A 27,017-nucleotide genomic window follows, 5' to 3' on the forward strand; every position below is an offset into this window, starting at 1 on the left:
TTACAAATTCAGAACAAGGGAATAACCTTTAACTTCAGAGACAAATGAAACAAATTTACAAGTGCACGTCTGCTGTTTTTTTGTGTTTTATAAATCCCTGCGGACCTGAACACTTTTGCTATAACGCCACTCAGAACAATATACATATATTACTGCTTGTTTGTAGTGCTTCCGTAATGAGTCCCCTTTGTATTAGATAACCTATATAATTCAGCATCGAAGCTCTCCATAACGTCAATTATCTCCTCATAGCTAAATGTACATTCTATTAAAATGAGATTTACAACCCTTACAATACTTCTTAGGGTGGAACGGGGAGATTTTGTGGATTTAAAGAAGCAGGTCTGTTAAAGAATTAAAGCAAAAAGAGTATTTCATCCATTAACCATGATGAGGTACCTACCTTGGTTCTTAGGAGACAGTTCAAATAAAGCACGGTGCAGAGCCTACACACAGAGGGCCATACCATCATCTCCTCTCCCAAGAAAATCTACCCTTTGACTGATTATTTAATAATTCACTCTTCACCATCCCATCAGATTAAAAATAGCTAGCATTTATAATTTAAAGCACTTTACAAATATTATCTCATTTTATCCTGAGGTAGATTGAGGTTATAAATTACTTACCTAGGGTCACACAGCTACTAAGGGTCTGAAGCTAAATTTGAACTCAGGTCTTCCTGACTCCAGATTCAGCACTCTATAGACTATGCCACCTGGATGACAAACATGGTTGCCTTCCTTACTAAAATTTCTATCTCTGAAATTCTAGTGTCATATCAGAAGATAGCATCTTAGGGGAACATGAACTCTGTTGAAGAAGTATTGGCCTATCAGATTTTAGGGGGATTTGTTTGTCATCATCATTATAACTCTTATTTCTATAGCACAGCTGTTGCATATGAGTACTGAACTTTGAGTCAGAAAGGCCTGGCTTCAGATTTTGTTTCTGATACTAGCTGTGCGACAACCCACAAATCATTAAGCTCGCTGAACCTCAGTTTCCTCATCTCTACTAACAAAAAAAAAAATCATAATATCCTACTCAGGGCTCTGGGAATCAAGTGGAATCACTCAAGCAGTGTTATGTAAATGCCAGTTATTATTATAGCATCTTCTGAATTACACAGGGCTTCCCTCACAACAACCTAGTGTCAAAGGTAATGCAAGTTTTGCTCTCTATTTGACAGTCGAGGAATTGAGATTTTGAGAAGCCATATCATCATATCAGCAGCTGACAGCATGGAGGGGAGAACACTTTGCCTAGAGTCAGGAATACCTGAGTTCAAATGCAGCTTCTGACCCTTAGCAGCTGAGTTAGCTGGGGCAAATCACCTTACTTTTGTTTTCCTTAGTTTCCTCAGCTATAAAAAGGGGATCATCATAGCGCCTACGTCTCAGGTTTGCTATAAGGGTAAAATGTAATAATTGTAAAAGTGCTTAGCCCAGTGCCTGCCACATAGTAGGTATTATAAAAATGCTGATTCCCTTTCCCATTTAGACCTAGAGGGAAACTCAGAAATCATCATTTTACAGATAAGGAAACTGAGGCCTAGAGAGGTTAAGTGACTTGGCACAAGTCATACAAATTATAAGTAACAGAGTCAGGAGTTGAATACCAGGCCCTTCTCCCCTGGCCCCCCGCAATGAGCTGCCCTTTCTCTGGTATTATATACTAATCAAAATGGCCTCCCCAGCCACTTGTTTTATTCAGCTAGTTAAGTTGCAGAACCAAAACTCAGACCTAGATCTTCTGATTCCAGAGCCAGAATTCTTTCTAATCCACCCCACTGCCTTTTCTGCTATTTCACCCATCTCAGAAAAGCCTGGCATTATTTTGGGGGCATCTGCAAAGAAAAGGAAAGGAAAAAAAAAAGGAAGATAGCCATCTTTTAAGAATTCGAAGGACTTTTAATGAGTACTCCAAATGGGATACTACCTATAAGAACATTACAGAGCCTGTGTAGGGTCTTTTCATCCTTTTCAGACCTGTGTTAAGATGCTTGACTTGGCCTCAAATTTCTACTTCTTCTATAGGCCAAGGTTGTGATGCTTCACCACCCCATGGCTAACCCCTGCCTTACTTCAGCAGAAAGTGATTTCACAGACTCAAAGTGTATAGATGACAAACGTGTAGAATTAATTGAAACCCTTGTCACAGAGAAGGTAATTTAGAAGTCAGCTCATATGTTATCGATTCTTCAATATTGAATTTTTTCCCCACTCCTTTACTTCCGTTTGACCCCTCCCCCTGCTCTATTTTATACTTCTTTGGGGTTTTATAGTCTGACATCAGTTAGCAAAGCAAAGGTCAGATCCGGGCTAAAAAACTCCTAAGTGGCTACTTGTCTATTCAGTATGCTGTATTAAGCTGTGAACCACATGAGAGAAGAGACTATGTAGTATCTAAACTTTGTATCTCCTCAAGGCCCTACTATATAGGATGCTGCACACAGTAGGCACCTAATACATGTTTTTGGAGTCGGTTCATAGGACTTAGAACTGAAAGGCACTATTGAGATCATTTTACAGATGAAGAAACTAAAGGTTCAGAGATTTCAAGTGATTTGTTTAAAGTCAAACAAATATTAAGTAAATAGCAAATCCAATCCCAGGCCCTCTGACTCCACTACACTGTGCCAAATTGAATTGAAATGAGTTGGATTGAATTGCTGGAATTTGCATCATATTTGATGTTATGTGGTATGAGTAGGCCATCAGATGGAACTTGGATATATGACCTGTGTCTTTAAATATATCTTAAATATAGGCTATCATCAATATTACATTAAATCACATTAATGTATAATATTAGTACAAGATAAATGCCAAATCGATCCCTTGGCCCAAGTTGCCAAATGGCTTTCATTTAAAAAATAGTTTTCTTGTTGTCCTGTGTAAAAGAGATGAAAACTCCTTATCCTGGGAATCTCGATGGAGAAGAATATAGGACATTATGTTGCTGTTAAAAAAATTAAGTGGGGCAGCTAGGTGGTGCAGTGGATAAAGCACTGGCCCTGGATTCAGGAGGACCTGAGTTCAAATGTGGCCTCAGACACTTGACACTTACTAGCTGTGTGACCCTGGCCAAGTCACTTAACCCTCATTGCCCCACCACAAAAAAAATAAATAAATAAATAATAAGCAAGATGGAAGGTGTTGGACTAATTGCTCTACCCCTTTGTTTTGGAAAATCAGGCTTCTGTTTTCACCGAAGTCCTATCTGAAGCTGAATGGAGAAAGATAGCAGTCAGTCAGTAAACATTTATTAAGTACTTATACTGTGCTGATTGCTAGGGATACAAATAGTGGATATTTGCCCCAATCAAGAATAAAGCATAAATAATTACAGGTATAGGGGGCTTCAGTTGGTAGTCCCTTCCCGAGAGGAGGCCCTTTAGCTAGGACCAAGGATTTTAACGATTGAACTTGAAGTGCACCACCTTTCATTTTGATTATTATTATAGTGCTTTACCTTTGAAAAGCACGTTTTTTTGGCAACAGCCTGTGATATAGGTCATGTTAAATATTGTTACCCTTCTTTACAGATGAAGGAAGCTGAGTGAGTCTCAGAGACAGGTGGAGGGACTTCTCCAGCATAATATGGGTGGTAAAGGCTGGAGCCAAGGCTTGAAGACCAAGTGATTTTTCCATTACATTGTGCTATTAGGACTGGAGAATCATTTTCACAAGCCTTGATTTTCATCCTTCATCTTACTCACTAATCGAGATAGGGAAGAACCCGTGATTTCATTGTTACAGGGAATTCTTAGGTGAAGAAATTCCTTTTGCAAATGCAGGTTGGCAAGAATTGCCTAGACCATCAAGAGTTTAAAAGATTTGCACAAGGTCGCATGATATGAGTCAAAGGCTATACTTGAACCCAAGGCTTCCTGGCTTTAAAGGCAAATTTCTATCCACTGTAACACACAGTCTCCACTAAATTCAGACTTAAGGAAACCATTTATAATTAGGCAATGATTATTTGCTCTACAAAAAGAATCACCCCAGGCTTCCTTTAAATAGAGAGAGCTTCCCTAATTAGACCTCAGTTTCTTCATTTATAGAATACTGGATTAGATGATTTCTAGGTTTCCTTCAAGCTCCAGCATTTTATGTTAAAAAAAAAATTTAAGATCTCTTCCAGATTGGACATACCGTTTGTTGGTTGTCTGATTATACGGTCTCTCCTAGCTTTGATACTAATGCACTCTGGTGTATTAGAATCCAGGAGTAGTCTATGTTCAGATCTCACATTTGATGCCTTACTCGCTTTGTGGGCAAAACCACTTAACCTATCGGAGCCTCAGTTTCTCTGCAAAATGGAGTTAATAACTCACAGAATGCTTGTGAAGACTGAATGATACATAATGTGTGTAAAAGAATTTATAAATGTCAACTGTTTTAGAAATTTAAAACTCCTTTTCTTCCTAAGACTCTATTTTCTCATGTGTCCTTTCATTCATTCAGTATTTTCAAAGCATCACCTACACACAAGACCTCGTACTTTGCCCTTTGAAGGATAAAAAAAAGTGAAAAAGATAGTTTTGGCCCTCAAAAAGCCGGCGCTATAGTAGAGAACATAGACAAATAATTATAATGGATTATATAGACCGTAAGGACATAAGGGGTGGGGGGTAAATACAATGCCAGGAGTATTCTAAGAAGACAAAGATCATTTCTGATATGATTAGATTGCATGCATATTCCTGACACCTGGAAGAGGACTTCTTTTATAAAAAAGAATGGCATGCCAGCATAAGGAACAGATTCCTGAATATATTAGGGACCTTCCCAAACCTGATCATTTCATTTTTTTGTGTGTGTGGGGGGGAATTGTCCATATTTAATCTCTTAACCTAGATTAGCTCTTTGAAAAATAAAAATGCAGTGTTTACCCAGGTCCCATGTAACATCAGGAAAAATCCATGATTGCAAATGCTAAAGAAATGTAAGGCCCTCCATGGTGCTATTTGTTAAAATATATAGAAGGTTACTTACAGAAGATAACAAAACTTTCTTTGACTTTATTCCTGAATGGGAAGCAGTATGTAGTGGAGAGAGACTTAGACTTGTATTCAAAGGTTCTGACACTAATTCCTTGTGAGATCCTAGGAAGTCACTTCCTGTTTCTGAGCCTCAGTTTCCTCATGTGTAAAATGAGGATAATCATATGACCTACTTCATAACTTGTTATGAGTGAATTGTAAAGTGTAGCCATGTAGAATGTACCCATGTAGAACTCTAACTATCACATGGTTCATTTTATTCCATTGGGAATGCTAGCAAGATTAAATAAGACACAGTACCTGCCCTTACACTGGGGAATTAGTGACTAATGGAGATAAGACATATATACAGGTGGCTATGATTTAGAATAGAATCCAAGGGTGCAATAAGAGAAGTACCCACAAAGGGCTATGAGAGTTAATGGAAGGAGGGGGCATCTAGGTGGCATAGTGGATAAGGCACTGGCCCTGGATTCAAAAGGACCTGAGTTCAAATGTGGCCTCAGACACTTGATACTTATTAGCTATGTGACCTTGGGCAAGCCACTTAACTGTTATTGCCCTATCAAAAAAAAAAAAAAGAGAGAGAGTTAATGGAAGGAGTGGGGTGCTACTCCCTGAGTTGGCCCTTGGAGAAGGATTTTAACCAATGAAGGTGAGAGGGGATGGCTTTTCATGTGTAGAGGGAAACAGTGTGGGCAAAGGTATGGAGGTGTGAAAACAGAAACCAAGTTGGGAGAACGATGAATAGCCCAGTCTGACTGAGGCACAGAATGTATGAAGGGTGTAGTGGGAGATTAGCCAACAACCAGAATGGAAAGAATGACTGCCAGGCAAAGGAATTTTTGTGCTTAGATGATTTCTTGGGTGGGAGAAACTTAAAATATCAGAGGAGAACCCAATGACCTCCAAGTCTAACATTCTAAGATGGTCCCTTATTTACCACCATTATAGGACATTAAAGCTGTAACATGCAGGCAGGCTCACCACCCATCCATCATCATCTAGGCTCAGGGTAGGGAAAGAACTCAATTGAAGTCACACAGCAAGGTAGCTAGGTGGTGCCGTGGATACAACACTGGGCCTGGCATCAGGAAGACTCACCTTTCTGAGTTAAAATCTGGCCTCAGGTACTTCCTAGCTGGGTGACCCTGGGCAAGTCACTTAACCCTGTTTGCTTCAGTTTCCTCATCTGTAAAATAAGTTAGAGAAGGAAATGGTAAACCACTCCAGTCTCTTGGCCAAGAAAACCTCAAATGGGGTCACAGAGAGTTGGACATGACTGAACAACAACAACCTGATTTCAATTCCAGTACTCTTTCTGTGACAACTGTCCTAGTAATTCTTGCTTTCCCTTTAGTGTTGGGATCATGGAACCTAGCATTACATGAGCATTGTAGACACTCAATGACCATGTGTTGGAATGAACCCTCTCATTATCCTTTCGACATTCTCCTATGAAGCTCTAGGCTGCTTCCTTTATTCCTCAAAGTCCCGTTCCCCCCAATATTCCGTGAACAATGGAGATGCCTCTTCTTTCCTTCCTCTATTCACTCTAGTAGAGAGAATAAATATGTTAGGGGGTAGGGGACAGGAGGAACTTACTTTGGTTAGAATTTAATCTAACAAACATCTCTTAGGTTCTTTTTTTTTCTTTTCATTCATTCATTCATTCATCCATCCATCCATCCATCCATTTATTTATTTATTTGCTTGTTTGCTTGTTTATTTATTTATTTTCTCTTAGGTTCTTAATGTGTGCTAGGCATTATGCTTGTTGCTAGGGTTACCGTGATAAATGCCTTTCCTTAAGGAGCTTCCAATCTACTTAGAGGGATAGAACATATACACAAACAAATATGATACAGAATAGAATGTGATAGAGGAAAAGGAGAGAGCCAGATACCGTACATTTGTACTGTACTGTACTGCTATGTGTTGCTTTTGTTACTCTCCCAAGCCAGAATCATCATCATTCAATATTTCTTGTTTGTGTGCTCAGCACAGTAGTAGGCTACTCCTATGAAAGAGAGGCTTCTTACTAGGCACTGGCTCCTTCTTAGGATTTAAGGGGTCTAGAACCCAAGGACTCACAGCGGATGTTTAGATGTAAGAACCTTTATCTCCCCCAGGAGTAGTAGAGAAAAGGTTGTAGATAAGAAAGGCCCATGCATACCTTTTGGCCAGTAGCATTGGCAAAATGTTGATGGTCTCTTCTCTGGGGCACACTTGTACAGCCCCTCTATCAAAAATAACCTTAAATTTCAACCTTTCCTTAACAGTGTGAATGGTGAAGCCTAACTAAGTTCATTGAATTGAATCTTAAAGAAAAGTGCTGTTTGTCATCCCTCTGAGATTATGCTCACACATAATGGTTTGGAACACCTAAAGAGACAGTGTTTTATTATTTCCTCTTAGGGCCTAGTTCAATACTGAACTTTTATTAGGAGCAAATTCACTTCAAAATTTCAGTGAGAAAGAGAGAGGGGTGTGTGTGTGTGTGTGTGTGTGTGTGTGTGTGTGTGTGTGTGTGTGTGTGTGTGTAAGAAATGGCTAGAAATAAGAAATAGGATCATAATATCTTTGATTCTATTCATGCCCTATAGTCATGAAGCCAAACTTTTCGGTTAGCACAGCTGTATGTAGGGAAGCTTTGAACATTTATGGCAGTTTCTTTTCCTTAGCTTCTCATTCCTTCTTTCCACACTTTTCATCCACATCTCCTGCTTTCTCCCTTACATACCCTTCTGCTTTAACTAGTAGTGTCTGTTCCCTATAATCTCAAACATGCCTCATGTTTCTGCAACTGAAGTTTCCATCCATCCCTCCTACTTCTACCTCCCCTGCTTTTTTGAAATGCTTTCATTCTCCTTCGTATCCCATTAAATTCTTACCTCTCCCTCTGTGAAGCTGTTCTGTGTATGGCTTCTATTCACAGTTATCTCTCTCCTTTATCTCCTTTTAAAAGAAATAAATTTATTATTTATTTATTGTTAACATTCATTTAAAAAAAAATTTGAGTTCCAAATTCTCTCTATCCTGCCCATCCCTCCCCCACCCATTGAGAAGACAAGAAATGTAATGTCAATTATACATGTGAAATCATGCAAAACATATTTCTGTGTTCTTTTATCTCCTTTTAACTCGTATCATAACTTGTACCATTCATCTGGCATTACGTCATACAGTGTCTTTTATTATTGCTTTTCTCATTTTTACATGAAGATTTGGGGGTGTGTGTACGTGTGTGTGTGTGTGTGTGTGTGCTCACATGCAAACCGTTCTGACCAGGGGTCAGCAAACTACTGCCAGAGGACCAAATCTGACTTGTAACCTAGGAGTGAATAGTGGTTTTGACATTTTAAAATACAACAAAACCTAGCTTCTAGATCGTAAACCCCCTGAGGCCAGGAATTCTGTCTATTTTCTTCTCTCACTTCCTGAACCCCTACCATATTACACTGCATATAAAATAGCTTTGTAATGAATGTTTGTGGAGAGATAAAAAGAGTTTACAGTGATTAATATCCATGGCATGGAAAAATAATTAGCAGACTGTGCCCTCAGTTTTGACTGAACCTGGATTCTTATTGGAAAAGTTAAATATATTTATAAAAATTCATTTATTTATGAGAACTCATGGGAATATAATAATAATAATAATGATGGCTCACTTTTCTGTAGTGCTTTAAGGTTTATAAGGTACTTTCTTCAGAATAACCCTGTGATTTAGATTGTAGAAGTATTATTATGAAACAGAATTCACCTTTCTATAGAACTGTTCCATAACAACACTTTGAGATATATGGGACAAATATTGTAATCTCTTTTTTTGCAGATTTTGTGACTGTTCAGTAACTTTACCAAGAACCTTCCATGCAAGGTACCTTGCTGGATGATGTGGACCCTATGACAAAAACAAAAGAGCTTTTAATGAGTTTACATTTTAGTGGGGAATATGGGGCAATTGCCATTTGAATTTCCCTTGTACCTTAAGGGCTTCTAGGGCCTTTTCATTCATTCTGTGGCTGAATTCTTATACTAGGTATCCCAAAATTCTTGGTGCAATTTTAAGCCTCACTTGCTTAAAGCCTTACTAGTTTAAAACTGCCCTAATAATTATGGATACTCCATATAGGTTGTTTCCCCTAATTTTATGATGTTCTTGAGATCTGTGAATGTCTTGACTTTTCTGTTTATATTCCCAGCATTTAGCACAGTGCTTGGCACACAGCAAATGCTTAATAAAGGCTTTTTCATTCATTCATTCATTCACTCACTTGTCCATTCACTCACTTGTCCATTCACTCATTCATTCATTTTAACAGATATTACACAGATTAATAAATACCCTGTAATTGGAGAAGGGAAAGAACACCTTCAAGAGAAGGAGTGAACAAGGTCTTCCTGTAGGAGATGGTCCCTTAGCTGAGCTTTGAATGAAGATAAGTATCTGGGGAGGCAGAGTCCAGGAGCGGGAAAGCCTTCTAGAAATGGGAAAAAGCCTGTATGAAGAAAGGCACACAGATGAAAGATGGGATTCAGAGTTCAAGCAATAGCTAGTGGTTCAACTGGAACCTAAAATAAGGAAAGAGGATTCATGTATACAAAGTTTGGTTGGAGCCTAATAAATGGGTATATCCATCTACTGATTTTTCTAGCCCATGTCCCATTCTGGAGCCACAATATCAGGCTGGGGCCCATCTCAAATGCTGCCTGATTTTCCCAGTTATTAGTGTTTTCTCCTATTCCTGAAATCACTTTGCATATATTTTCAGTAGAATAGAATCTAAATCCTTTGAGGACAGGTGCTCGTTATTGTTTTGCTTTTTGCTTTTTCATCCCCAGCACCTAGCAGTGTAGATTCTTCCATAATTCCATAAATTTAATTACCTAAAACAAAAGACTGGTCTGCATAAAAATGTCTTGTCTGTCACATAGTTGGGAAGAACGTTTCCAAATGGTTTCTTTTTGGCAGATGATCAGTTGAGAGTAAGATAGGAGCAAAGGCCATTAAGAGGCATTTGTGAGTGTGATGACAACTGCCCAAAACTCAGCCCATTCTAGAGATCAGAACAGGATTCTCCTATACTTTAAGCAGACATTTTGATCCCTTCAGCCCCTGTGTGGCTCATTCCCCCATTCCCTATAAAACACTAAATCTTCACCTGGCTTGAGTACCTTTAGCTGGTCTTGTGAGAACACTCGTTAACTAGTGTTCTCAATTATGGGGTTTTAATTTAATAATAATTCAGTTAAAGGTGTGTTTTTTATTGAGCATCAAGGATACCTTTATTGGTATTATTAGAGTAACTAGCATAATAAGGAGGAGTAATTGTTTAAATGCTCATTAAAAATGGAGTGGCTTTGAGAAAGTAGCATGGGGGGAAAGAGGAAGGTGTCTGTAGGAGGAAGTCCAATGAACTTCTACTTCTGAAAGTAACTGTAAAGGGAGCCATTCCTTTTAAGTGTATCGATTTCCACGTTGTTGGAACTTTGGAAGCCATAGACAGAGGCTGCCTTAACATTCCTTCAAGGTTTTACTGCTGCTCTAGTTACCTCATAAGGCATACCCGGAAATATCGCTTGGAGTTTATAGCTACATTTCTTGAACAGATCATGGAAAGGTTCCCATGTGAAGTTTCAGCATTTGTGGGAAGGTTCAAGGGAATCAGTCTCCTCTAGCTAATAAAGTGAAGAAAAATGACTAGGGCATAACAGGGTGGGAGAAGACAGAATATTAACATGGGAAGGGAGCTTAGAAAGTCATGTATTCCAATTCCCCCATACTTCCTAAAGGAAGAAACTGAAGCCAGGAGAGGGAAAGACACTTAACCAGGGTCATTCAATTCATTCCCATTTGTCAGTAAAGTAAGGACTAGAATATGGAAATATACTAGCTGGTAGTAAAAATATTTAAAAAGGAAAGCATCCTCTCCCCCAAACTACATCTTGCTTACGCCCTGTACCTGAAATGACTTCTTTCCATCTTTTTCTCCTTTTAAAGTTCTCTCCATTTAAAAAATCCAAATACTGTCTCTTCACTAAAACCTTTGCAATCTCTCTAATCAAATGACTTTCTCTCTTATATCTCACTGGTGTTGTTTGTACCTCTCTGATACACATTATCATCATGTTGTGTTTTGTAGTTAATCTACATGTGTCTGTCTTGTCAGATTGCAAACTCCATGAAGGTAGGAACCTTTCTTATTGAAACTTTGTAACTTTCTTACTGTATAGCACAAAGTTTTATGCACAGCCAATGGTTAATACATTTATGGGCTATATTTGAAGAGCAAGCATTAACTTGCTTGTTAAAGAGTGGTAGGGGATGATTGTAATCTCTGCAACTGGCATCATTGAGACTAGTGTATCTCTTGAGCTCAGGAGTTCTAAGCTTCAGCAGGGATAAAACAGATTGGGAGTCTACACTGAGTCCGACACCAATGTGGTGGACTTTTGGAGGTGGGAAGTGGGGTCAGGGGGTGGTGTGGTACCCAGCAGGCTGCCTAAGTAGAACAAAAATGGAACAGCTCAAAGCTTATATGCCAACCACTAGTGGGATTGGGTCCAACATGGGGTCCACTGCACTTCCAACCTTGGTGAGATAAGGAAACCCAATCTCTTTTTTTAAAAGGCAGGGAAGAGGGGGAGGGGAAAGAGAGTGGTGGGGGAAATCTATCAGTACCTGGTTTGTTGCTCTTCTTACCTGAGGATGAAAAGTTAGAGAACGACAAGGCTCCTGGTTTGGCAGAGAAGATTTGGTGACACTAAGATGGGCCTCTTATTTTCCTGACTGTACTCAGAGTCTACATTGTTGATATTTGGGTAGCAGATTTGCCTACCCAGTTTTTAAAATTTTGATCTAAAATGGTGAATTCTGCTTATTGGAACAAGTTTGGGAAATGGTGATTTGATTTTTGCAAACCTGTGAATTCACCTCAGGGAAGTTTCCGGGGCTGTCACACGTCTGCAGAATTATACTCTGACCTCTGGGTTTAGCAGAATGAAAATGTTTTATTATCTGAGCTCTTTGATAACTTCTAATAATTCTTCTAAGCTGAACCTCAGTCTACCACAACTGCCCTACCTCTATATTTGATCTCTCTGAGAGTAGAGATGGCTTCATTTATTTTTTTTTTCCTTTGTATCTCTAGTGCCTAGCATGTAGTAAGCCCCTTTACCTTCATTTTTAAAAAACTTTGCATCTAGGCAGCTAGGTGGCGCAGTGGATAGAGCACTGGCCCTGGAGTCAGGAGTACCTGAGTTCAAATCTGGTCTCAGACACTTAACACTTACTAGCTGTGTGACCCTGGGCAAGTCACTTAACCCCCATTGCCTCACTAAAACAAAAACAAAAACAAAAACTTTGCATCTCTAGTGCCTAGTGCATAGTAGGCCCTTTATAAATGCTTCTTGATTGCCTGTTGTATGGGAGCAAGGTGGGAAGGTGGTATAATAGAAAACTGTGATTTAGTGACTGGAGTAGAGTAGACATTTCTAAAGCATTTCTAGGTTTTCAGGGCAGGATTTGACTTTGTTTTGTACAGTCATTAAAAAATAAGCTCATAATTGGCTTGTCAGTCAGAATAAAACCCAGGCAGTCACAGCATGGGAAGCGATCCAGGTCTGGGAAAGCCTGAATTTTGCTCTACTAAGGGGTAGTGCCCATAACCATCTTTCCAAGGTGCCCCTTGAGAGACAGAGCCATAGAGGCGAGAGGCATAGATGGGGCATCTGGAAACCAACTTCCTGGGGGCCTTTGACTGAAGAAGAGTTCTAGAGGGCTGGCATACTACATTATTAAAGAGAAGGCTTACTTTTGAGCAATACATGACTGTTCCTGGGCATGTTTAAAATATTTAGCAAGTTTTTAGAATATAAAAATGTTCGTAGTGAATCTTCAAAGACTTTCTGACATTGTTCTCTTCTTAAAAGTGAGCATCTACACTGCTTAAGGCAATTTCTAGGCAAGATAACCATGAAGTGATAATATGGAAATGAACATTTTATTAAAAAAAAAAAAAAAAGGAGGGGAGGAAGGGAGAAGGAGAGAGGGGAGTCTAAAGAGAGCCTTTGAGGGTTGTGAAAGTGTTTTTTTTTTTTTTAATGAAGTTGTCAGATCTTCGATAGCCGAGTGGCCTGCAGTGAATGTCTGCCGTTTGTGGAGGGGGTCTTCAGAAGCGGTGGGTTTAGGGGCATGGAAGTGACAAAGACAGAAGAGCTAGCATTGGCCCTGTAAGGATAGATAGCTCAGAAATCTGATTTCACTAATAAAAACAGCTTTCCTCAAGCTCACAGTGCTTTACAGACAAGGCTATTTGCTTCAGTATGTCTCAGGAAGAAAAAGTTTCAAAGTTGGGGGGGGGGGGGAAGCGGGGACTAAGGCTCCGAGCTTTTCAGAACAAGTGGTTACAAGCCCTCTCACCAGCTGCCATTTTGAGGCTAATTTTTTAATCAGCCATTTCAACTTTAGATTGGCCGTAGTCCCCAGCCTTCCGGGGAATTCTACATGTTCTTATAATTTAGACATTCCTCATGGGGACAGATCTTTAGTAAAATGCTTGGCAGCCTGGGGGAGTTCGTGGGGTGGGGGACTGGGTGAAGAAAGGAGGAGGGAGGGGGATAACAAGAGCCAAGGAGTATCATCTGACTTAAGAAAAATGAAGAAATAGAACAATTGCCTATAATAAATCGATTAATTAGAGTGGTTAAAATGAAGGTGAAGGAGGCAGGACCCTCTTTAATTTGAAGATATATGACCTTGTAAGATGCTGCCTGTCATCTGTCATATTAACTCTCCCTTCAGAAGGGTCTTTATTAAGCTCTGCTCCCAGGTAAGCTGAGGTAAAAATGTACTGTTCCCGAAACGAAAAAATAAATCAGCGTCTGGCAGGAAACGTTCTCTTCTTTAGCACTGCCTCACTGATTCCTGTCACTTTTTATACTGTCTGTGCAGGGCGTGCACTGGGAGAGATATGGGTGTTTTCAAAGATGACAGTGTTAGGTTTCTGGACATCATGAGGATGGGAATGGGGGATGGGGTTTGCACACCAACCCACACCCAGAATCCCACAAATCTGCTCTTGTGAGTTAGGTTGTGAGAGGCAGTGAATGTTTTTTCTAGTCATCAAATAGGTTAACTGTTAGCATGTGAATTACACAGACATTCTGGGGAAGAAGCCCAGCCCAAAGTGCTTAACATAAGCTATTTTGAAAGATTAATTATAAAAGTTGAAGCTTAACTACTTTGAGTTATAATCTGCTTCCCCCTCTCCCCAAAGGTAAGCAATTCTTTAATAAAATAGTACTTGATGTTTCATCGTGGAATGGTATGGAAGTGATCCGCATTCTCTAAGGCTGGGTCAGGGACATGCCAGCACTGGCAGGTTCTGCCAAGCTGGAAAGGCCTAGATGTAGCCCAGTGATAGAAGGCCCTCATGTCTTTTGGCTGAGCTGAGAACAGGCAGGCTGTTAACCTGAGTGGGGGATTGGGGAACTGGCTACCAGGTGTAGAATTTTGTCCTCCATGGCTCACAAAGGTCATCCCTGTACAAAAGCACCAAAGAGTTGTAGTCTGGGTTGATGGTGGGAAGCCCCTTACTGATGGACTCCCAAGTCCTTCTAGTCTTCAAATATGGAAGCATGACAGTAGATATTTAGTTTTTCAAAAGTTCAGGCATTTTTTTCCATATCAGATTAACTGTCCCCTCCCCCTTCCCCCAAATAATCATTCTACTATGTCTTTTCATGGTATAGCTGGCTACAACATTCTAGCTGTTGTTTGAGGGTGAGATCTATGCTAGTGTGCCCTCAGTTCTCAGATTTTCAGAGCAGGAACCATGTGGTGCCAGCAACCAAACTGTAACAGTGTCAATCATTGGTTCCTTTTTTTTTTTTTAAATGCTGTGTTCTGACTTCAGGGTGCTCAGTACCTCTGAGTCATACAGTTTTAAAGACAGTTTCAAAAGTACAGTTTATGTGCCTATAAACAATACTGCTACAGGGTGCTTGAAAGACAGGTTTCTACACAACCTGAAGTCTTCTAGCCTTATTTATTTATAGATTAACTCATTCTCCTCTCCCCCACCCCACTTTCATTTCTGAAATACTGTCATGGGTGGTTGATTTCAAAAAGAGAATTGTGGGTTGGCGCTGTCCCTGCCTCCTGGCTGTGCTTTCCAAGTTCTTCTAGTTCTCTTAAATAGGTAAGAGTAATTAACATGTATATTTTCTTCCTGCTTGGCTGAGTCTACCATGCATTGATTGGAATTTAAAAAACAAAACCAAAAACCTTAAGGAGGTAGAGTAGATTGGAGTCAAGAAAAAAAAAGGGGGGGAGTTTGAGAGGCTATGCCTTCTCTCATTTCTGTAATGCTTTAAGGATCATAAGATAGTTTTTCACAATAATGACAGATTTATACTTATCCCCATTTTATAGAAGAGGAAACTGAGGCTCAGGTGAAACAGACTTGCTGAGGGTGACAGAGCTAGTAAGTGTCAGAGTTGGAATCTAAGTCTAAGTCTCTTCTTACTATAATTATCTGATGAATTTAGCCTCCAAAGGGCCAGGCACTGGAAAAACAAAGAAAAGTAAAGAAAAGAAATCTCAACCTCACCATTCTGTTAGGGAAGACGAGAGAGAGAGAGAGAGAGAGAGAGAGAGAGAGAGAGAGAGAGAGAGAACCTGTACAGAACAAATACACACAAGGCAGTTAGAGAGGGGAGAACACTAGCAGTTGGGTGATGTTGGTGGGAAGATCAGGAAAGTCTACTTTGACCAAGCCTGCTCTTGAATGAAATGGTTATAGTATGTCTGGGGATGAGAGGTGGGTCTTTTTTTTTTTTTTTAAGTTAGCAAACATGATGACAGAAACCAAGGTCTTTCCACACCTGTCTTTTTTCTGTCATGCATAATAAGAGTTACAGGCTGAAAGTGATGAGTTTTATCCTCAGGTTGAAGAGAGATCAGAAAGACAAATAGCAAATGAAATTTGCAACTTCGATTCTCCTGGCTGCCGGAATGACAGGCAGATGAAGGCACTGAACATTCTTGACCCTGTTCAACCAGTGGCCATAAATATCTCTTGGTGATGTTACCAAACAGAGCAAATTTCTAACAAAGCAACATTTGTTACAGTTCATTACAACTGCCCTGTCAGATTTGATTATCAGCTATTCGTTTATACATTCACTTGACATTTTGGCAGAGGAAATATGAGGCAAAGAAAAAAGACTTCCTATGGGGACATTTTTTTCCCAAGGGTTCTTAGACTTTGATGGTGGCAAAATTCCATTGTATCCTCGGTATCATTTTAGGGTGTAGTCTCAATGAACTCTGGTGAATAAAGATACAGCATTAAATATGGATATACCCATAACAGAAAGTCATTTTTTTCTGGGGAAGTACCTTGAAGCAAATATCACTTAATTAGGTACATGTGTGAGAGGAGATCTGTGTAGTTTCTATGTACCTTTATACAATCAGAGCTGTAAAACCAGAAGAAACTATCTAATCCAATCCCCTCATTTTACTGATGAGGAAACTGAGGCCCAGAGCATTCAATTACTTACCCAAGATCACGAAGACCCGTCCTGGGGTTAGAACCCAGGTCTTTTCCCATGGAGGACACATGAACTTTGTCATTTAGGAGATGTAGGCCAAGTGTAGGCCACAAGCCTTTCCACCAGTGACTTTATGGCTATTTGAAACGTTAGGGACCTACTCATATCTTCCCGTGTAATTCGATGAACTTTCTTTTTAGCAGATGCCTTGGGGAGGAAGGGGGAATGGGGGGGGGGGTGGAGTTGCAAGAAAAATATAGTATGGGTGAGTGGCACTTGGGCTCTCTCATCTGTATGATTTTTGAGTGTTCTTTCTGCTTTCTTTTTAATAGGTAAAGATGAGCCTTCAAGCTATATTTGCACAACATGCAAGCAACCTTTTAACAGCGCCTGGTTCTTGCTTCAACATGCCCAAAACACACATGGATTCCGCATCTATTTGGAAACAAGCCCTTCAAACAGTTCCCTTACTCCACGGATCACCATCCCTCCTCCTCTGGGACCAGAGGCTGTTGCACAGTCCCCGCTGATGAACTTCCTCGGAGATAACAACCCTTTTAGTCTCTTACGAATGACAGGCCCCATCCTGCGTGACCACCCCGGCTTTGGCGAGGGCCGGCTCCCCAACACTCCCCCACTTTTCAGCCCACCGCCCCGTCACCATCTGGACCCACATCGCCTTAGTGCCGAAGAAATGGGGTTAGTTGCCCAGCATCCCAGTGCCTTTGACAGAGTCATGCGTTTGAACCCCATGGCAATCGATTCGCCAGCGATGGATTTCTCCAGGAGGCTCCGAGAGCTGGCGGGGAACAACTCGACCCCTCCTCCAGTCTCACCAAACCGCAGCAACCCTATGCATCGCTTATTGAACCCTTTTCAGCCAAGCCCTAAATCACCTTTTTTGAGTACCCCTCCACTGCCCCCCATGCCTCCTAGCAGCACGACCCCTCCCCAACCTCAGGCGAAGAGTAAATCCTGTGAATTCTGTGGGAAGACGTTCAAGTTTCAGAGTAATCTCATAGTCCATCGCCGTAGTCACACAGGAGAGAAGCCCTACAAATGTCAGCTCTGTGACCACGCTTGCTCCCAGGCCAGTAAGCTAAAACGTCATATGAAAACCCATATGCACAAAGCCGGCTCCATGACAGGCAGGTCAGACGACGGACTCTCCACCACCAGCTCTCCCGAGCCCGGCACGAGCGAGCTTACCGGGGAGGGACTGAAATCCAGCGAGGCCGACTTCAGGAACGAAAGCGATCCCTCCCTGGGCCACGACAATGAGGAGGAGGAAGAGGAGGAGGAGGAGGAAGAGGAGCTGGAGAACGAGAGCAGACCCGAGTCGAGTTTCAGCATGGACTCCGAGCTAAGCCGCAATCGGGAGAATGGGTCCAAGTCCCTGCCCGACGAGAAGTCCCTCGTGCTGGGCAAAGTGATCGAGAACGTGAGCCTCGGCGCCATCCAGCAATACAACGACATGCTGGCCGAGAAGCAGAAGAGGGGCGGCTTCATGAAGAGGGGGTCGGATCAGCGGGACCTCTGCTCTCGAGACCTGTGTCAGAGGGACACCGGAGATGAAGACTCCGTGGCCGGAGAGCTCGACCGGACGGAGGAAGGGACTGTCAACGGGAGAAGCTTCGGCCCTGGCGAGCCCTTCCCGGGCCTGTTCCCAAGGAAACCAACACCCATCACGAGCCCCAGTTTAAACAACTCGTCCAAGAGGATCAAGATAGAGAAGGATTTGGACTTGCCACCAGCAACCATCATCCCTTCGGAAAATGTTTACTCCCAGTGGTTGGTGGGATACGCGGCCTCGAGACACTTCATGAAGGATCCATTTCTCGGATTCACAGACTCCCGACAGTCGCCCTTCGCCACCTCTTCGGAGCACTCCTCGGAGAACGGGAGCCTGCGCTTCTCCACCCCGCCCGGGGACATGCTGGATGGAGGCCTCTCAGGACGCAGTGGGACAGCCAGTGGAGGCAGTACCCCGCACATAAGCGGGCCGGGGCCTGGCCGGCCCAGCTCCAAGGAAGGGCGCCGCAGCGACACCTGCGAGTACTGCGGCAAGGTGTTTAAGAACTGCAGCAACCTGACCGTCCACCGTCGGAGCCACACGGGAGAAAGGCCTTACAAATGTGAGCTCTGCAACTACGCATGCGCCCAGAGCAGTAAGCTAACCCGCCATATGAAAACCCATGGCCAGATAGGAAAAGAGGTCTACCGGTGTGATATTTGCCAGATGCCATTCAGCGTTTATAGCACCCTGGAAAAACACATGAAAAAATGGCACGGAGAACATTTGCTGACAAACGATGTGAAAATAGAGCAGGCGGAAAGAAGCTAAAGGCCCCCCATACGCCCCCTCTCTTCCCTTGCCCCCCAGCATCCCCTTCCCTCCTCATTCCCAACTGGGTTAAATCAGGGGTCTAGGTAACATTTAATTTGTACAGTTTAACTATTGCCAACTGAGAAAATGCTGACTTAATTTTGCCTCCATAAACATAACTTAGCATAACTATGGTAGGTGCCAGGAAATGGCACTCAAATTTAACCTGTGTCTACAAAGTTCTATTAAACCTGAGGGTTGATTAAGGCAGTAAAAATTGTGGAGCCTTTTAACTGTGCAATAATTTCTGTATTTATTGGGTTTTTGTAATTTTTTTTGGCATGTGCAGGTACTTTTTTTATTCTTATTCTTTCTGTTTAAATTTCTTTTCAAATTTTGTTGGGTATCTCTTATTAATTTTACCCAGTAGTAGCCTGAGATTACTTGCATTGTAGGGGAGAAGCATATCTTTTAAATTATAATTTTTGGGCCGCTGCTTTTTTGAAATTTAAGCTACGCATGTGTAATTTCTTGTGAAGAAGCCGACACTTAAATAACTTTTAAAGTTGTTTTTTTACCTCCCCCCCAAGACACACACACAAAAAAAAAAAAAAAGAAAAGAAAAAAGGCAAGCCAGCGGGGTGTGGGGGGTGGGGAGTATAGCGGATAACAATCTTTAAAATTGTAGCACTTTCTTTCGGAATTGGATCTGAAATGTAGCACTGATGAAGTCATGTGTGACTGAGGCCTTTTTTTTTTGGTTTGTTTTCGAATAGTTTTAAACATTCAAGTTTCGTAACTGGAAAAAAACAAAAAAGACAAAATGAAAAAAAAAATCAGCCCCACAAAATTGTCCCCCTGAGACAAAGCAGGTTTTATTTAAAGGCAGCCACGGTCAATAGCATCCTTCATTTGTGCATTAATGGCAGATAATGTGACTTCATTGGACTGTTGGTGATGCCCTGAGATGAAGAGTTGATGTCATTTGTCTTAGAATATCCAACCTGGTCAAGGTAGAAGGACCATCTAGATGTGATGAGTGTTTCTGTATTCACATGGAAGGAAGGAAATGATAAATTGTCTACTAGTTTAGGCTGTCTTCTTTCTGTAGTGTAGAGCTACTGAAATGATTAGTTAGATGCTTCTTTAAGGGCTAACTGTTAGCTTCTAAATCAGGAAAGAGTCAAGTATTGGTAACCTTGAGAATCTGAAGAAGCTAGGGTCATCTCTTATAATGCACAATGGTGCTATTGTTAAGGAGAGAAAACATATATGAAATTTTCTGGTCCTTTGGTCAGAATAGTGATTAAAAAGATTAGGATGAAAGGTACCTGACCTCTCCCTTCCCATTTTTTTTCCCTCTATATCCCATCGGGACAAATGGTACTGAACTGAGAACAGTTAAGGTTAGACATTTTAATTATGTTGACCTGCACTTTAAAACTTTTGTTTGCATTTAAATTAAATGGCTTCTAAACAAGAAATTGCAGCATATTTTACTTGGCCCAGAGGTGGGTTAAACTGTAAGGGGACAGCTGAGAGATTAAGTGTCAGTGTTGCTAAGCATGGCATTCACAATACTGGCACTATAAAGAAAAAAGATAAAATAATAATTTATTGGACAGTTTTTCTACTGCCATTCAATTTGACGTGAGTGCCTTGAAAACTGATCTTCCTATTTGAGTCTCTTGAGACAAATGCAAAACTTTTTTTTGTGAAATGAAAAGACTTTTGCAAAAGAGTAAAAACCAGAAAAGTACATTCTTTACAAACAAACGTACAAAAAAAAAAGCCACATTTACTTTAAAAAAGAAAAAAAAATCCTGGTTGAAGATAGAGGACATGAAAAATGCCATAAGACCCAATCCAATGAAGATGTATACCCAGCACAACTTCGGACATCCATTGGCTGAATTATTCTCAGCTTGGTTTTTTTTTTCCAGGACAACGCTGCTTAGGAAATGGAATGGAGGTGACTTACTGCTGAATTTAAACTCAAGTGACACACGTTACAAGTTGTTATCGTTGAATGAAAAAAAAACAATTCAGGAACAACGGCTAATTTTTTTTTTAAAGTTAAATTTAGTGCACTCTGTCTTAAAATACGTTTACAGTATTGGATACATACAAGGGTAAAAAAAAAAATTGTGTGTATGTGTGTTTGAGCGATCATTTTTTTTTCAAAGTTTGCTTAATAGGTTATAAAAGAAATGCCGCGATGGCCATGTGTATATTGTTTTCTTTTGGTGACGGGGTTTTAGTATATATTATATATATTAAAATTTCTTGATTACTGTAAAAGTGGACCAGTATTTGTAATAATGGAGAATGCCTGGGCATTTTACAAAACCAGGAAAAAAAAAACCCTTTTCTTTTTCCTTGAAAATGTTGCAGTAAAATTTAAATGGTGGGTCTATAAATTTGTTCTTGTCACTGTAACTGTAAAGTCTGAGTTTTAGTAAATTTTTTTCTGCCTTGGGTGTTGAATTTTTATTTCAAAAAATGTATAGAAACTTGTATTTGGGGATTAAAAGGGGATTGCTACACCATGTAGAAAAAGTATGTAGAAAAAAGTGCTTAATATTGTTATTGCTTTGCAGAAAAAAAATCACATTTCTGACCTGTACTTATTTTTTCTCTCCCCCTCCCCTCTTTCTCCCCCTTTCCTCCCCCCTCCAGAATGGACATTGATATTGGTTGGTTCATATGATGTAGGCACTCATTGTATTTCTATTGGAGCTTGTAATTTTTTAACTGTACGCTTGTCCTTTTAAAGGGATTTCATGTACCTTTTTGTTAGTGAATTTGGAAATAAAAAACAAAGACAAAAAGGCTGCCATAATATATTTTTTAATTTGGCAGGATAAAATATTGCAAAAAAAATTTGTATGTTAAGACCTATTGTAAAAAAGAAAGGGTTGTTTAACAACCTTTGAGTAAAAGAAACAAAGTGACGTGGTTACATGCTTTTGTTCGCAAATCACTTTCGTTGTCTATATTTTTTATCAGAGTTGGCCTACAAAAAGTACTCTTCCCATGGGGCTTCTCACTCAGAGCAGCCTGGACCTTGCATCAAGGCTTCCCCGGGTCTGGCCACATCAGACTGGATGGTAATTCCCCTTTCATGTTGAGTGGAAAAATCAGTTTTTGTAAAGATGTCAAGTAAGTAACATTCCACAAAGTGCCCCTGACCCCATCCCCCTTTCTCTGCAAATTCTATGATGTGGAGAAAGAGAGAACTTCCTTCCCTATCATCACCAATAACCATCTCTCCCACCCTCAAGAACAACAATTTTTCAATGACCTTTACCCTTTCCAAAGAGAGCCCGTGGTTTCTGCTAGACACAGGAAAATGGTCTATTACTGATGTGATTGCAAATTAAAATTTTGGATACAAATGGTCTGGGCCCAGATTCCCTTCTCTGTCAGAACAGGGCCTATTCCTTGTACAGGTCTTGCCAGTCTGTCTATGATCCGCTTTGCCGCTGTTCTCTCCTAATTGTACATTCCATCAATTTCTGAATGTTTGAGGGACTGGGATGAAATTTGGTGCCTTTTGATATCTCTCTTTCTCCTCTCTCCTGCTTCCTTCCACTTTTCATGTGTGTCTGACTCTCTCTCTCTCTCTCTCTCTCTCTCTCTCTCTAATTAGCTTTAAGAAGATAGAGTGGTATTTTCTTTTGTTTGTTTGTTTTGTTTTTCTTTCTTCCCTGGGGGAATAACAGTTTTTAAGATGCCAATTTCAGGAAACCATGATTTCAGGAAAAGGAAGTTAAAACCTAGCATCTTTGTGAGTAATTCCTCACTAAATACTCACTAAATACAGATAACCTTCCTCATTTGGTGGGTGTCTGGTTGACATGCTCCTCCCTAAGCCACTTACCATGACCTTGTTTGAAAATTTAACAAACAAAAAAACGGATGCAATTTTTAGGCTTCCTATCTGGCTGAACCCTTGAAACCCAGAAACTTACATTTCATTTGGATATACCGTTAAGTTGCCTTGGAGCCCAAGCCAACCTTACGGCTGTCCCATAATCGAGATAGCTCTCACCAGCAGTTGTTCAGTGGCCTAAGAGAAGTCACCCCAAAGCCAAGAATTAAGTCATCTGAAAGCACAAGGATTGTGTTTCCTACTGACTGCAGCAAAAATTGGAATTTCTTTTCCTTCTCTCAAAAAAATAAACAAAAAAAGCCAGTGGCCAAGCACAATGGGACATAGCCAACATCAAGCAAGCTCCCTCGTCCTTGCTGCTGGACCTCTGAAGATGATGCTGAAGCTTACATGGCCATTTTGAGGGACATCTTCCTAACTTGGAATTTGCCACTTCCTGTCTGAGGGTCTTTGGGGGGGAGGGGGAGAGGAGACTGAATTCACATAAGAGAAAGGTTTAAAAAAAAAAACAGAAAAGAAAAGAAATTAGTATTTCATCCCAGTCCTGAGTGAAAGACTGTCCAAGGTTTTGTTTCTCACAGGCAAACTCATGTCTATGGTGCTCTTTGTATTTCAGAACTGCAAAGCAAAGTAACATTGGTTTCAGTTGTTTGCATTTGTACCGGCAAGGCAAAATATTTTTATTACCTTTTTCTATTACTTATTGTATGAGCTTTTGTTGTTTACTTGGAAGTTTTGTCTTTTACTACAAGTTTGGAACTATTTATTATTGCTTGGTATTTGTGCTCTGTTTAAAAAACGAGCACTTTTTTTTTTATTATGGATAAAATGTTGAGATGACAGGAGGTCGTTTCAATATGGCTTAGTGAAATATTTATTGTTCCTTTTATTCTCTGTACGAGATTTTTGGCCTCTTTTCTCCCTTAACGTCACAATGTTGAGTTCAGCATGTGTCTGCCATCTCATTTGTACGCTCGTTCGAAACAGTTTGTTCCAGTTTCAAGTTATAAAAATAAATTGGACATTTAACTTGATTTCCAAACCTTGTCTTTCCTATGTCTTTTCAAGATTGATTGGCAAACTGACCAACTTCGAATAACCATTTAAGTTTTTCTACCACTTTCCCCACTGGTTCATTAAATTAATATGGGGGTGTGGGGGGGCCGCTGCTTAAATAATGGTATGGAAGGCCTGCAAGTGTAATCTATAGAAAGCATAACCTGAAATTGGATTGCCCTCTAGGACCCAGAAAGCAGCAAGGTCTGGGAAATGCACTGGACTTGGAGATTTGAATTGTAGTTCTGACTCTGCCCTTAATGATCTCTATGACCTTGGACAAATCATTCACTTCCCTGAACCTCATTCCTTTCTGTAAAATGAGCTATTTTGACTATATCATCTCTAAGGGCTGTTCCCATTCTGAAGTTCTCCAACTACATTTCTAGCACAGCCTTTCACATAGAGACAGGAGAACTATATCTCCCATCCTTATGAATCCAATCTCTTTTTTAATTTCAAAGAAGTTTTCAGTGGGGCTGATGGCAGGTAGACAAAGGTAGGTAGGGCAGATGGGTGGCACAGTGGATTGAGCACTGGGCTTGGAGTCAAGAAGACTCACCTTAATAAACTCAAATCTGGCCTTAGACCCACTTAGCTGTGTGACCATGGGCAAGTCACTGAACCCTGTTGGCCTCAGTTTCCTCATTTGTCAAATGAACTAGAGAAGGAAATGGCAAACCATTCCAGTATCTTTGCCCAAGAAAACCCCAAATGGGGTCATGAAGAGTTGGACATGGCTGAAAATGAACCATCAACATCAAGAAGACAAAAGTAGGCTGGAAGAACAAAAAAGAGAAATCAGACGATTTTGTATAATTAATTAGCCTTTTAATGGCATAATTCTTTATATCTTGCCCAGATCTGGGGCAAGTGCAGAAGCAACGTTTAAAGGAAAGGAATAAGCATTTTAAGTATCTACCATGTGCCAGGCTCTATGCTAAGTGCTTTATAAATATTATCTTATTTGATCTTCACAACAAAGTAAAGCTCAGCTATCTCCATTTTACAGTTGAGAACACTGAGGCAAACAGATTAAGTGACTTGCTAATATGTGTCTGAGGTTGAATTTGAACTCAGTTCTTCCTGACTCCAAGCCCAACACTCTATCCACTGTGTCATCTAACTGGGAATATTCTGTCCCACCACCTTGTTGATCAAAATACCTTCCTTTTTCTAAGTGATATAAAGAGGCTAATGCTGGGAAGTCTACACTGAACAAAAGCTTTCCTATTCCCAGGCTTAAGTCTGTAGTTCCTTCTCCTTTTTTATGATGTATTCATTATTCCTGGGAGTTAAAACAGCTTCTAGAAAGGAGGACTCTTATCATTGGATGTTTTGCAGATAACAACAAAAAAAAAGGTACCAACTCAAAAAGGTGTTTTGCCACAAGTTGTGAGAAACAGGAATGAAGGACAGATTTTTTTCCTTCTTTTTTCCCCCCAAACTATTCACTCTGCATAAATTGTTCTCTCTGAGTAAGTGGTCTAATTTGCAAGGTCCTTTTTTAATGATAGGGTGGAGAAGGAAGGGTTGGAATTTGAGAAGTAATAACAGGGAGTTGGGTTCAGGAAAACACCACCTCTGTGCTTTCAGTGCTTTGCAGTGAATTTTTAAACCAGTGTCCCAAAGAGAGGAAATTCCCTTTTTCTTTGCCATCAGATCTTGGCTTGAACTCTGCCCGATGGTTTCTTAAAAACACAGGTGCTCTTAGCTTTTTATGTCTTAACCACACAAAATGCTGTAGACCTGAAATCCTCAATCGCTTTGTGGACTGGAGTACTAAAAAAAAAAAAAAATCCATCAGCAGGAGGGGACCCTTAACAACCTAACATGGGATGGGCAAACTCTGAACTAACAGAAGTCACGGGTCCAAAACGCTGCTTGAGTCTTTATAAAAACAGAAAATATTATTCCTGGGTGAAGTCTGCCAATCACACTCTTGTCTCCTTTTCTGAGAAGGATGAGCCTTAGGCAGTGCTAGGGATGGGAGGGACTGTAGAGTCTTAAAAACAAACAAACACCCAAAATACAAAAAAAACCCAAAAGAAAACAAAAAATAAAACCAACCCTCAGATGCCCTCTGATGATGGTAATGTCAGAAATACAAGCTCCCTTCACTCTCCGCCCCCCCAGTGCATCCCCCTTCACCACCTCAGTTAAATGAAATTAAGATAAAAGCAGTCATCTCTGACTGACTGAAAGTCATGCAATTTCTGGCTGTGACTTATTTTTAGTCTGTTTTAAAAATTCCCGACAGCTCACCCGTCATGTCATCTGAATATCTCACAATCAATCCAACTTCAGTTAAACAATCTGACTCAAGGATTTGCAGCAGGCTGTTTAATACCTTCCACTTGGGCTCTAGGTCCAGCAATTAAAACTGGGGGAACATTTCCCCTTCTGTTCAAAAGACAAAAGTCTATAAATAGAAACTGGTCGTTCCCCCCCCCCCATTAGTGTGATTAAAATACAAAGTAAGCCTATGTGATTTGCAATCCATTGAGAAAGACCCTACTTTTTCTTCTTATATTGGCGGAAAGTATTAGGTAATTATCTGTGTTGCAATCATTTAAGAACAAACGCCTAGGATTAAGCTTGCAAGCTGTTTAGGTCGGACCAAAAGGTTTCAATATGTTGAGAAGGAAGTACAGAATCCTAGAGATGGAAGGGATTTCAGAGGCCATTTAGTTCATGGATCTCCCCCAGACATTTTTTGCTTTGTGTAACCCTAAAGTAAAACAGAGAAACTTGCAACCTAAAAAATTCACTTTCCTAGTTCAGAGACTGTATGAAAGAGAGGAGATGGAAATAACGGAAATTATACAGTGCTTACTATGTGCCACATATTGTGGGAAGCACTTTAAAAAGATCTCATTGGATCTCATTTGATAGGAAGTGTGGTTCTCTGTAACTACAGTATACTCCTTCAGATACTACAAAAGACAAGTGATTATTATATCACAATGAGAACCACTATCAGTTTATGAGATTTGATAAGCACCTACTAGGTGCCAGGTATCAACTGAACTGATGGAGGTTGCAACCCTTCTAGTACATGAGTGGCAAAAAAAAAACCAACCCAACCCCAGAAACCCTCATCATCTGGTTGCCATTCTGTTGGTGTGAGCCTCTCCACACTTAGCTAGACTTATTCTTGAATG

At 40.5% G+C, this 27,017-nt stretch overlaps 1 protein-coding gene across 5 annotated transcripts in view; it reads left to right on the forward strand.

Annotated features, from left to right (window-relative positions):
* BCL11B (BAF chromatin remodeling complex subunit BCL11B) overlaps positions 1–23,831 on the forward strand; it is a 148,046-nt gene extending 124,215 nt beyond the window's left edge. For 4 of the 5 annotated variants that reach the window (XM_043985041.1, XM_043985044.1, XM_043985042.1 and 1 more), the window contains one exon: positions 16,909–23,831. In XM_043985041.1, the coding sequence (XP_043840976.1) occupies positions 16,909–18,920 (2,012 nt within the window). In that variant the 3' untranslated portion in view covers positions 18,921–23,831. Of the gene's footprint in view, positions 1–11,160; positions 11,206–16,908 lie in introns of all 5 variants that reach the window. The other variant, XM_043985043.1, reaches the window with a different exon arrangement.
* Positions 23,832–27,017: the final 3,186 nt, after the last annotated feature.

The sequence above is a fragment of the Dromiciops gliroides genome, chromosome 2, assembly GCF_019393635.1.
Source record: "Dromiciops gliroides isolate mDroGli1 chromosome 2, mDroGli1.pri, whole genome shotgun sequence".
Classification (NCBI taxonomy): Eukaryota; Metazoa; Chordata; class Mammalia; order Microbiotheria; family Microbiotheriidae; genus Dromiciops; species Dromiciops gliroides.